A 12353-nucleotide genomic window follows, 5' to 3' on the forward strand; every position below is an offset into this window, starting at 1 on the left:
AGCGGGCGGGAGGACTCGGCCCAGGCTGCTCCCCGCCCCCGCCGGTGACACCAGAAAGCGGGGCTCCCGGTGACGTCACCGGTGATGTCACCACCAGTGATGGCACCTGGTGCCACCCTCAGTAGCACCACCAGTGCTGTCACCAGCAGAACCTTCCCCAGGCCACCAGCAGAACCCCCAGTGACACCACCACCAGCAATGGCACCAGGAGGGCCATCAGTGATGGCAGCGGTGCCACCACCAGTAGCACCACCAAGGCTGCCACCAGCAGAGCTTTAACTGCCCCCCACCCCCAAGCCACCAGCGCCCGGCCCCGTGGGCAGCAGCGTCCCCACCAGCGACGGATAGGACAGGGCTGCAGGGTACAAAGTGCCTTTATTGCCACCGCTGTGGTCCCCAAGGCATGGGGACACTGACGCCCGAGGGTGGGCCGGGCCACCGGACCCCTCATGTCTGCAGCTGCAGCAGGGTGGGGGTCGGGGGGGCCGGGGGCTGCGCCAGGCGGTGGCAGCCCTCCAGGTCCCCCAGCACCCCGAAGAGCCGGCTCAGCCCCTCGGGCAGGGGGGCACCTGCGGGAGTGGGGGAGCAGCAGTGAGACCCCAAGGGGTCACCCCACAACTACCGCAAACCCCAGGACATGTCCCAACCACAGCATCCCCAGTGTGGTCCCCAAAATCCCACCCCAAACCTACCTTCACACCGGGGGCCGTTTTGGCCATCCTCCGGCTCCAGCAGCTCCCAGTATTTTTCCCTGGGGAAGAGAGGAGAGGGACGGGCCCTTGGTAGGAGCTGGGGGGTGTGGGGGGGCCCCCTCGGGACAGGGACTCACCTGAGGGTCCCTCGGAGGCCCTGGAGGTGGTGGAAGAGGCGTTGCGCCTCCGCTGCGGGGTCCAGGGGGTCAGTCCAGTCCTGGAGGGTGACACCGTGCCGGGTCCGGTCGCACCCCAGCCCTGCGGGACAGTGGGCTCACGATGGCAGGGGGGTGGGGACACACCACCAGCACCCCCGCGGGGGTCCAGGGTGCCCACCCCGGTACCTGTCCTCTGCCTCTGGTGGCAGCAGCTCCACTTGTCCCCGCGGAAGACTCCGGGGTGGTAGGTGCGGAGCACGCGGGGGTTGTTGACACACACCTTGCGCAGGGCTGACAGCCACTGGTTCAGGTCGTTGACACACTGCGGGGGGATGGGAGCTGTGAGGGGGGGTCCCAGGCTGTGACACCCCTCTGTATGTGTTCCCCCCGGTCCCACCTTGCACTGGAGGTAGGCTGTCTCCTGCTGCCCGCCCGCATCCATGTAGACCACCTGCATGACATAGGAGCTCCCGAAGCTCTTCTCCTCCACCTTCTCGGCCGCGAGGATGTCAGCCAGGGCGATGGCGCCGCTACGCTGATGGGGGACACACACACACAGGGGGTCAGGGCCACCCCGCTGCCACCCCCACCGTCCCCCTGGCACTCCCTCACCTCAGCGCCGGGGCTCTTCCCGAAGCTGAGGGCTTCCCCAGTGAGGCAGAAGTGGAGCTTCTTGGCAGCGGCAGCAAGCAGCGGTCCCTTGCCCCGCGTCTTGTGGACGAAGAGTGGCCCCTCTTTCACCACTGCGGTGGGGGGGCCCAGCAGCCGCCCTTCACCTTCCTCCTCCTCCTCCTCTTCCTCTGTCCCCACCAACCGGGCAATGAAGTCCTTCATCTGGGCGATGCCCTGCTGCAGGGCGGGCAGCAGCGGGGCCAGCCAGGACTCCTTGGCCCGCCCGGCCACCGGCTCCATGTTGCCCACCATCTGGACAGCCTGCAGACCCCCAGGGACGGCAGTGTCACCGACCCAGCTCTCCCCACTGGGAAGCAACTGAGCACTCCAAAAAAACCCCACCTGGGTGACACCGCTACCCCCCACCACATCCTCCCCGGTCCCACCTTGGCCAGGAGCAGCAGCGTGCGGCTGGTGCGTGCGTCGGCGTGTGTCTCCCGCAGGTGGAAGAGCTTGGGGGTCATGATGGCCGGCGAGAAGAAGCGGAGGCAGAGGAAGCTGGTGACAGCCACGAACTTGGCGTGCTGTAGCCGACCGAGGTGGAGGGAGACGTGTGAGGGTCTGTACCAGAGCAGGACATGCCCGGGCACCGCATACATCGATGCACCAGGGACATGGGGGCTGCCTTCCAGCACCGGGGTTGCTGTCTGGGTGCAGCACAGCCCTGCTGTCCCCTTGGGTCCCATCCCTGGGGGGCTGCCCCCATGCCCAAGAGGGGACCCCATCAACCAAAGCTGGGGACTGCACCCAGTGCACCCCATCCCCTGGGGACATCCCCGATTGACCCCCCCGGTTCCTCCCCTGCCGCAGCCCAACCTGGTGCTGGGGGAAGCGCTCCCCGACGCGCCGGAAGAGCTGCCGGAAAGCAGCGCGGATGATGGGGGGACACGCCGGGGCTGACTTGACGATGGCATCCAGCAGCTCGCCCAGATAGGACTGGAGGTGCTGGCGGCCCTGCTCAATCACCTCACCCTCTGTCTGCACCCGGTGCAGCCCCGAGCACCTGTGGGCACCGGCACCATCAGCCCCACGGCTGGGGTCGCCCTGCCCCACCACCCCATGTGTCCCTTACCCGACGTCCTTGACCTCCACCTTGCCAGGGTCCAGCTCCACGTACTTCTTCTCCTCGAACACGCGAGTGATGGTGGATCCCAGGACGGTGTGCAGGTACAGCATCCCTGTCACCTGCCAAGGGACCGTGTAGGGGACAGTGACAGGGGGCACAGCCACAGGTTTGGCACCTGACACCCCCAGGCTGCCCGATAAGGGTCACCCAAGGGATTTTCTCCAACCTCCCAGCCCCAGGAGAAGACAAACACAGCCCCACCAGCCCTCCAGTACTCCCCCTGGGAACCAGCCCCTGTAGGACAGCCCAGAGCCAGGGTGATGTGGGAAGAGCAGATTTTGGGCAGTGTGGCACCTTGAGGAAGGACTCCATCGACTTTGAGGCCAGGGAGTTACTCCGGAACAGAGTGTTGGGCTCACCTGTGAAACAGGAGAGGGTCTGTGGCCTGGGGGACAGCCACAGGTCACCCACCAGGCAGCTGCAATCATGGGGGACATTTACAGGGGTTGTGCCCTCCATCCCCAGCCATTTCCATGAGAGTTACAGGGATTTCCTAACCCCCAAACCACCTGCTCCTCCACCAACCTCAGCCAACCTCAGCCTGTGAGGATGAACCCAACAGGTTCCCACCCAGAGCACTGTGCGATGGCTGAACCTCAACCATCACCCCCCAAAAAATCACCACGCAAGGTCCCAGAGGTTTTGCAGCCCCAGGAGATGGTTGGAAGCTCCAGCTCCACTCCCCGCTCCAGCCTTACAGGGCTTGGCCAGCTCCAGCTCGAAGAGCAGGTCCAGAAACTCCTTGACCAGCCCTTGGCCTAGGAAGAGTCTGACCAAGTTGACGGCGACCTCCTGCCGGCACTCGGCTGTGGTGGTTTCATCCAGGAGGGTGACCAGGTGGACTTGGCCGTCCTGGTGGGGAGAAGCACCGCAACATGATGGCCCGAGGGAGATGCATGTCCTGGCAGAGAGCTGGAGGAAGGTGGGTGCCCCACCAGGGCTCTGCACAGACCCCTCACCTGGCGCCCCGACTTCACCTCCTGGCACAGGAGCTGGACCAGGGGCTGGTAGCAGTGGGAGGGCAGCACCGTCTCGTCCCGCAGCCTCACCTGCAGCTGCAGCGAGCCCAGGCTGCCCTGGTGCCTGCAGGAGCACAGGGTGGCGGGGTAGAGGGAGGGAGAAGTACTTCACCAAGCAGGAGGTGGCCCGACAGACCAGGAAAGCCTGCGCAGGCAGGTGTGGCTGCCCTGCACTTGGCCCCTCTCCCAGACAAGGGCATTTCCAGAAGCTGCCCCTCCAAAGGGATGGCACTTCCCAGGAATAACCCCCACTGGGGAATGCCCCTGTGGGCACCACCCCTATCACACCCAACCCCCCATCCTCAGACTCACTCAACCTCCCTCGGCTTGGACTTGTCGGGCTGCAGCCTGAACCAGCCCTCCTCCTGCCCAGCTGCCTCCAGCCCCGGGACACTGAACACCACCTGGGAGGGGAAGGCAGGAGGGGGTCGGGCAGGCAGCCGGGCAGGCTCCCCAGCAGCTGTGACGGGGTTTGGGGGCTCACCTTGCCTAGGAAGTCATTCCTGCCAACCAGGTCCCAGTCCCACACCTCCACACACAGCTTCTCCCCTGCGGGCTCAGCCAGCTCGAACTCGAAGGTCTCGTTCCAGCGGGGGTAGCAGGATTTCTTGACCACCTGGAAAGACAATGGCTTCATCCCTCCTCGCTGGGTGGATCCAACGCGCCCCCCTCGGGGACACCAGGCTGGGGATGCCGGGGGACAGGGATGGCTCCTGGCCGAGGTCCAGACTTCCCAGTGGGATGATTTCACCTGCACCACCAGCAGGTTGGGGGATCACAACAAACTGAAGCCACACTCACAGTGCTCTCCTGCACCTTCCCGTTGTAGCGCAAGCGGACAAAGGGGTCGGAGGCGCCATTCCGATCCTTCCTGGCCAAATCCCTGCCGAGAAGAGGAGGAATTTGCCAGCGACCTCCCAAAATACCTACGGGCACCCACTCCCCTCCTCAGTCCCCTGGCATCTCAAGATGCACGTCCTAAAGCCCAGCAGATGGGGTGGACCCTGCCCCAGGAGCCCTGTCAGCTGTTGGGTGGTGGGGAGGATGATCTGTGCCCAAGGGAGGATAACTGAGAAGACCCTGATACAGTGGGGAAACTGAGTCACAGAGCTGCCCACGCAGCCTCCTGCCACCCCCATGTCCCCTCCTCACCTGGCCTCCAGCACTGTGCAGCACAGCACCCGCCGGCTGTCCTGGCTCCCCGGGACCTCCACCCGCAGGTGGATCTCCCCCTGCACCTCCTCGTCGGGGTCCACCTCGCTGAGGCTCATCCAGCCACTGAAACCTGTGGGAAAAGGGGCCACACTCATGGGGGGGGGTCCTCGGGGGGGCCCTCAGGACCAACTTGTTGCAGGGGTGGGAGACGGGTCCCCACTGGGACCCTCCCAGCCACCCATCCCCCTACCCTTGGGGTGCTCCGCCAGCATGTCCCGGGTGATGCAGACCTTCCCAATAACATCATCGTGGCTGGAAAACAAAAACCAGGAGGACATGGCGTGGGATTGCAGCCCCCCCCCACCCCACCAGGCCCCAAGCAGGACACCCCCTGCCAAGCATTTCAGGGGGACAAAGTGCCTTGGGTGTCCTGGGCTGGGGCCATTGTGGTGCTTCTGTTCCCACGGAGTGTGTCAGCTGCCCCTTGCTGCCAGCTAGAAAATAACCTCGGGAAATAACTTCACCCATTTATGTCCCAAAGCACAGCTAGGTGTGGAGTCTCCAGTGCCTACAATGGGGTTGAGCATGCAGGCAGCCAAAGCCACCAACCTCCCAGTCCCACGCCGAGCCCCCACCACCCCACAGCCAACCTGCCCGTACCTGAGCGCATCCTCATCCATGACGTAGATGGAGACGCTGTGAAAGGTGGGCTGGAGGTGCACCTCGTATTCCTCCCCCCAGAATGGGGACAGCGTCTTCCACACTGTGGCAGTCCTGCAGGGCAGACAGAACTGGTGATAGGGTGGGATGGGGCTCCCTTGCTGGGGCACTCCCCACCTCCCCAGTCCTGGGAGCTTCACAGCTTTTGGTGACACATGGCTGGGGGCAGCACCCACACTTCTGAACCCTCAGTTGGGGCAGAGGATCAGTCCCTGTCCTGTCTTGTGGCTCTGGGCTGGCAAGACATGGGGTGGCCATGAGCTCTTAGACACCACAGCCTGTGTCTGGAGGAGTGGCTCAGCCCAAAGCAGGGAATAATAACAATAATAATAGTAACAATAATTATAATATTGTGCCTGCAGCAGGGTAGATGGAGGAACCCACCAGGAGCTGGGTGTGCTGGCAGGTTTGGGACCAGCCAGGGACATGGAGCCACTCACCTGATGATGGTCTCATCATCGATCTTCACGATGCAGTACGGGTCACTGCTCCCCATGCTAGAAGGACACAGCTCTGTCAGCACTGTCAGCCACAGCCCTGGCCCCCCGCCGCAACCCCGTGGGGCTCTCATGGTCATGGGCAACCAAAGCCTTCAGCCCTGGCAAACCCGCCTCACAGAGGTGGGACCTCGCAGGTGCCCCTTGTAGGGACACCCCAGGGCTATGGGGTGCTGGGGCACAGAGGCACCCTCAGAAGCCAAAGGCTTCAGCGGGTGGATTTGGCTACAGCTACAGGTATGTGGTGACCCCGGCTTTGCTCCCAGCCTGGGGAAACACATCCCTGACTGTGTCCGGCCACCGCATCCTGCTGGCAGCTGAAAGTGGCTTTTCTCTTCCAAATCGGAAGATGAAGAACAAACAAAACCCACCCTTCCCCCGAAATGGCTCCAGGCACCCGCAGCCCCATTGCACACACTGGGAGCAAGGCCACAGCAGCCTCCTCCAGCCCTGGGGTGTACCCAGAGCCCCAACACCTCCGTAGGGATGGGGACATCCCTGGGGACACCCCCAGTGACGCAGAGGGTGCGAAGGGCAGGCAGCGTGTGCCATGGTGACCGCAGGCTGTTGGCAGCCACCACAATGCTCTGACACCGTTTCCTCCCCGGGGAGAACCCAAGTCATCAGTCCTGCGCGCTGCTGCCAAAAAAAAAAAATAAATCACCATTTTACAGCTTATTGCCCCAGTTCATCAGAAATGAGGTGACTCAGTTACAGGCAGTGGGGGGGCTCCAGCCAGAAGCAGAGGAGCCGGCAAGACCCAGGTGCTGGCCAAGAGAGTGGAAAGGTTGTGGCTGCCGTCCCGCAGGCAGCCGGCGCAGAGCAGCCCGCTCCAAGCACGGTTACTCATTAACGCTGATCCTGGCGGCATTCATCAGCCAGCCACGAGCGTCCCAGAGAAGGGGGGGAGCGCATAGGTGGGGCTTTGGGGACCCCAAACACAGAGCAATTTTCCCATCCCAAAACAAGAGAGGTTGAGAGACCCAGCTGCTCGGCGGGGGATTAAAAGATTTTGGGGTGCTCCCCGCCAGGGGGGGGTTTCTCTGGGTTGTGCCTCCCAGGCACCCCCATCACCAGGCACTCCAGGCATTTTGGGCCACGCGTGGTGCTGGCAGCACAGGCAGGTTGCTCGGAGCAGCTTTCTGCCTGCCCGCTCCCATCTCCCACCAGCCTCCTGAGAGGGTTTTAATGAGAGCAGTGGATGAAGCACCATTAACCAGAGCCTGTTGCTGACATTTCCTGCCTTATGCAAACCATGAAGCGGGCAGGAAGCATACAGGCAGAAAGGGAACATCTGCCTGCCCGAGCCGTGCCCAGCAACGAGGGCAGGCTTCAGATGGGAGCTGCCTTGATGCCAGAAGCAGGAAAACCTTGTCCCCAACATGGGGACGTTTCGAGCACACGGGCTGCTCCACATCCCCTGGGACGCAGGGTGCCATGAAGCTGCCCGTGCAGTACTTGGGTGCTGTGTGCTCCAGGGATTAAAACACAGGGCGGCCAAAATCCATCCTCCACGGGCTGCAGGAGGTGCCCAAGCTGCTGGGGAGCCCACAATCTGAATCAGAGGGGGATAAATCCCCGCTCCAAAGGCAGACAGGAAACCCAGCACCGCACTGGGTGGCATCGTCTGCATGGCATCGCTGTCCCTGGATGCTAACCAGTGCTTGGGAGATGTCAGGGGAAGAGGTTTATAAAACTTTCAGGCTCTCAGTGGGCACTGGGCATCCTGCCGAGGCCTCACAGAGCACGGCTTGCTTCAGCCACCCACTCTGGCCCCTTCACGTCGGCACGGGTGGCCACAGGAGGCGAGACTGGGGGTCTAGTGCAGCGGAAGGAGCTAGGAAAGGGGAAGATTGGGCTTTAAAAAGAGGAAATGAACACTGAAGCTTTAAAGATTGATGGCACAGTATAAATAAGGGGGGGGGGAGGAAATAAACATGCGTGCTTCCCGCAGCCATCCATCCCAGCAGGCAGCACCGGGGGCTGAGGCACTGAGTTTTGTGATTAAAAATTCACTTGTATAGACAGCGGCGCTGCTTCGCCCAGTCCTTGGCACGGCAGGCAATAAAATAAAATAAAGCAGATAATTTTTCTTGCTTTCCGGCAATGAAGATGCAGAGGAGGATTTTCCAACACTCAGCTGGGAGGGAGCTCATACTGTCACTGTGTCCTGAGGGGGGACAGGGGCAGAGCCCACCTGGGGCTGAGCTGGAGTTGCTGCAGCATGTCCTGCCTGCCTGGGTTTTGGCCCCAGCATTGGGCAGTGACGTGCCAGAGGGCGAAAGCAGGAGCAGGTTTCCTGCCTCTTTATGGGCAGTTTCGTGGTTTCGTGGCTGCACAGTGCCCAGCCCCGTGCTGGGCGGGCGCAGGCTTGGAAGGCAAAACCAAACAGCAGCTCCTCTGAACTGGGAGGAGGTGGGAGACCTGTGGGCACAGCGACCCGGAGGCTGGCATGCGGGCTAAACCCCACTGAAATCACACTGCTGCTGCCCAGGGAGAGGAGGGGGCTGCCAGTGGCACAGCTCCTGGGAACAGGGGGGCACCAGGGGGGTCACAAACCACAGCAACACTGGCCAAATCCTGCTCCTGCAATTCCTTGTGCTGAATCCTGCAAGAGCTGGGGGGGCCCCACAGGGGTTTGGGGGTGCCCCATCACCCATGGGTGCTTGCAAGGAGCGTCTGACCTGCAAACATGCCCGGGGTTGCTGTTGACACCCCGCAGAGGGATTTTCCCTGGGGAAACCGGTGCTGATTCCAGAGGCTGTGCCAGGGCAGAGCAGAGGAACCAGATCTCACAAGCCCCTGTCCACAGGGGAGGGGGACGGCAGCCAGACACGGCCAAGGTCAGGCAGCAGCAGGTGAGCGTGACGGGTCCTGCACTCGGGTTTCCCTCCCTGCCCAAAGCCGCGTCCCAAAGCCTGCGCTCTGGAAAGCTCCGCTCAAGGCATTATCACACAGCAGCTTTCTGCAACACGCTCTCCTAAAAACCAGAGCCTTCTCACGCTGGTTTGAGCTCCCGGCAGGGAGTTATGCCAAGGGATTTAAAAATCAGGCCCTGACACATGGGATTTAAAAAAAGCAAAAAGAAAAAAAAAAAAAAAGTCATGTTTCTTTCCTTGTTTATCCTCTTTTTCCATGACGGCTGCAGGGATTTTTGCTGGTTTTCTAGCAGCCCTGACCCTGCCCGGCTGCTGAGTGCTCCTCTGCTGCCTTGGTGGCTGGGGGCCACCCCAATGCCATCCCTCCATCCCACCCCAACGCTGTCCCCACATCCCACCCCATAAGGATCAGAGCGATGAGAATAATGCTGGGACATGTGGGCAGCCCTTGGGGGGCTGCCAAGGAGGGGAAGCCCGACCCAAGGGGCTGCCAGCAGAACCCCCTGGACTGCAGCCAGGTGGGCTTGAGCCAGGGCTGGGAACGGAGCGGTGACAGGGGCCAGAGCACCAGGGCTCCTCCCTGCTCCTTTTGGGGGACAGCCTTACCGGGGGTCCTGCTTCATGTCCCGGGGTCCCTGCAAAGGACCCAGCTCCAGGGATCAGCTGCAGGAGGGGGAGTGCATGGTGGGGGCTGCCCTGACCCATGGCAGCACAGGGGGAGCCCCCCAAAGTGCTTGGGGTACCCTAAAGCACTGCCGGGGGCACCACACAGCACTGGGTGCTCCTGGGAGGGAACCTCAAAGCCATCCTAGAGGGTATGTCCCAATTAGGGGGGACATCACTCCTGAGGGAGCCCTCAAAGCACCGAGAACTGCTGGGGGCACCCAAGCTAATGTGGGGGGAACCCCCAAAGCAAGGGGGATCCCAAAGCCACCCTGGGGAGAATCCCCAAAGTACACACACTGCTGGGGGGACACCCCAAAGCCATGCTGGGGGGAACCCCCAATGCAAAGGGACCCCAAAGTCATCCTGGAGGGAACCCCCCAAAACACAGGCACTGCTGGGGGGACCCCAAGCCATTCTGGACAAGCCCCCAAAACAAGGGGGACACCCCAAAGCCACCCTGGGGAGGTATCCCCAAAGCACAGGGACCTGTTGTGGGGGGCACCCCACAGCACTCCTGGGGCAGGGGGCGCTCTCTGCCGGGGTGCTCCCCCTCAAACCTCTCCCGGCTCCCCGAGGACACTCACATGTCCTTGGCAGGCAGGTTCCTCCCCTCCACGATGCGGATGGAGAGCGCGCTCCGCCGCGCCATGGCGAGCGGGAGGGCGGGCGGGCGGGCGGGCGAGCAGCGGAGCCGAGCCAAGCCTCGAACCGGCGGCCACCCTGCCCCGAGCCCATGTGCGGGCCGGCGCCGGCGGCCGCCAATCAAAGCGCGGGGCGGGAGAAGGGGCGTGGCTGGAAGCCCTTTCGCGGTGGCGATTGGGTGAGCCCCTGTGCTGTCAGCCAGGGGGTGGAGCCTGAGCGGGAATGGGCGGGGCTGAGATGATGTGGGCGGGGCTTGAGCGGGTGTGGGCGGGGCTGGGCGGGCCCGGGGTCACAGCACGCTGCCGCGGGTCCCGTCGGGCCCCCCCGCTCGGTCCCGCTCAGCCCCGGGACCGGCCCCAGGGCGCTGCAGCCCCGGGGGTGCCTGGGCTGGTAATTAAGGACCGGACCCACATTGGGTCCCCGCTGCCCCCGGCTCCCCCCACGAACCTGCGCCCCAAAACCCCACCTTTTGCTTCCTTTCTGAACTCCTTTTTTTTAAGCACTGCCCCCCCTTCCGCGGTTTCAGCACCCCCGGGGGATCCGGTAGCATTTCGGGGGGGGGCTTAGTGGCATAAATACAGGAGGGGGGACCCCTCCTGCCAGAGCCGCCTCGGCGCGAGGACTCTCCCGGCACCCAAAGCTGGGCTCAGGGCCGCGCCACAGACACCGCCGGGCCTTGGCATTTGCGCCCGGCCGCCGCGGGGACACTGCGGGGACACAGCGGGGACACTGCGGGGACACTGTGGGGACACTGTGGGGACACAGCGGGGACACAGTGGGTACAGTGCAGGGACACTGCGGGGACACTGCGGGGACACAGCGGGGACACTGCGGGGACACTGTGAGGACACAGCAAGGACACTGTGGGGACACTCGGGGACACTGCCAGGACACAGCGGGTACACTGCGGGGACACACTGCTCCTCTGCCTCCCCCGCACAGGGGACAGGGTGCGGTCCCCCCCCACCATCACTCGCACCCCCCCCCATGTGCCGGCTCCAACCCCGCACGTGGCCGGGGCCTCGTGTCCCATCTCCAGCAGCACCCGGTGACAGGGGACAAACCCCCCCCCAGGCACTCGGAGCCGCTTTGCGGGTGAAACGGGTGTGTCATTGCAGGGGCTGGGGGTGGGACAGAGCGGGGACCGCGTCTGCCAGATGACACCGTCCCTCGGCAGGTTACTAACCCCCCCCAGGCAGCGTAAGGACACCCCGGTAAGGGCGCTGTGACCATGGATCAGGTACAAATGTGATGCTGCCCTTTGCACAGCGCCCACGGAAAAAATATTTTTATATATATATATATATATGTGCATCTGTATATGCAGGTGTGTGTACCTGATGTGCATGTGTACCTGCCCCAGCCCCACTCAAAGCGGGGCAGGGCCACCCTGCAGGGCTCTGCATCCTCCTCTTCCTCAGCACCAAGGGGGTCTCATCCTGCCCAGTCCGCAGGATCAGGGCACCCACAACCCCAATGCAGGATCAGGCCCCACGTCCCCCAGTGCAGCATCAGGGACCCCCACTCTGGTGCAGGATCAGGAATGCTGGATCTGGCCCCCCACAGTCCCGGTACAGGATCAGGCCCACCACAGCCCACCCCCACCCCGTGCAGGATCAGGCCCCCACATCCCCCAGAGCAGGACCAGGGACTTGGGCTGCTGGTCCCCTCTTGCCATCCCGTGGCTAACAGGGGAATATCAGCAGCACCCGGGCAGGATTGGGCCAGTTCTGCCTCCTCTGGTTTTGGGGCAGAGAAATCACTGTGGGGTGAAGGGGAATGGGGAGAAACACCCCCCCTATACCTCCCTACCCACTCCTGGGGGCATTTCTGTGCCCTCACCCCAGCGCCGGGGCTGTTGGGGGGTCAGGCTCCCCTCTGCCTCGCGCCCTGGGGAATTTTCCCCATTCGAAGTGGGTGCAGGTGGCACCGCACGCCCCAAGCTGGGTGCGAAAATACTTCTGCCACTCCAGTGCGTCCCTGACCCCCATCCTGCCCTGGGCAGCAGCCGTTGCCCACCCAGGGATGGGGCTCAGAGCCCTGTGTGGGGACACGGGGACGGGGCCAAGGGGCTTTTCCTGGGGGCTGCTGGAGGTGGTGAGGTTTCAGCAGGTGCCATTCCCGGGG

General features: G+C 63.3%; 1 protein-coding gene across 2 annotated transcripts; it reads right to left on the reverse strand.

The window, feature by feature from the left end:
• Positions 1 to 358: 358 nt before the first annotated feature.
• LOC141932050 (ras GTPase-activating protein 4-like) lies at positions 359 to 10263 on the reverse strand. 2 transcript variants are annotated; one of them, XM_074845014.1, is made up of 20 exons: positions 10169 to 10262; positions 5983 to 6039; positions 5483 to 5596; positions 5073 to 5134; positions 4820 to 4952; positions 4469 to 4550; positions 4152 to 4283; positions 3980 to 4071; positions 3608 to 3731; positions 3347 to 3500; positions 2943 to 3007; positions 2595 to 2707; positions 2339 to 2525; positions 1909 to 2046; positions 1463 to 1783; positions 1248 to 1385; positions 1037 to 1172; positions 830 to 950; positions 693 to 751; positions 359 to 569 (listed from the first exon to the last, which is right to left on the reverse strand). In XM_074845014.1, exons 1-20 carry the CDS (start codon positions 10231 to 10233, stop codon positions 448 to 450), a joined length of 2415 nt encoding a protein of 804 aa, XP_074701115.1. In that variant the 5' UTR covers positions 10234 to 10262; the 3' UTR covers positions 359 to 447. The 2 variants fall into 2 exon arrangements, with proteins under 2 accessions (XP_074701115.1, XP_074701116.1); XM_074845015.1 differs by lacking the exons at positions 2339 to 2525; positions 2943 to 3007 and having other exon boundaries at positions 10169 to 10263.
• Positions 10264 to 12353: the final 2090 nt, after the last annotated feature.

Source organism: Strix aluco, chromosome 19, assembly GCF_031877795.1.
Source record: "Strix aluco isolate bStrAlu1 chromosome 19, bStrAlu1.hap1, whole genome shotgun sequence".
NCBI classification, from domain to species: domain Eukaryota; kingdom Metazoa; phylum Chordata; class Aves; order Strigiformes; family Strigidae; genus Strix; species Strix aluco.

What these genes read in the sequence shown, in the direction of transcription:
- LOC141932050 (XM_074845014.1), bottom strand. Translation starts at nt 10,233, where the DNA reads ATGGCGCGGCGGAGCGCGCTCTCCATCCGCATCGTGGAGGGGAGGAAC. An exon ending in GATGATGAGACCATCATCAG is followed by an intron (nt 5,597 to 5,982) that starts GTGAGTGGCTCC and finishes TCTGCCCTGCAG; the next exon opens with GACTGCCACAGTGTGGAAGA. An exon ending in ATGGATGAGGATGCGCTCAG is followed by an intron (nt 5,135 to 5,482) that starts GTACGGGCAGGT and finishes TTTGTTTTCCAG; the next exon opens with CCACGATGATGTTATTGGGA.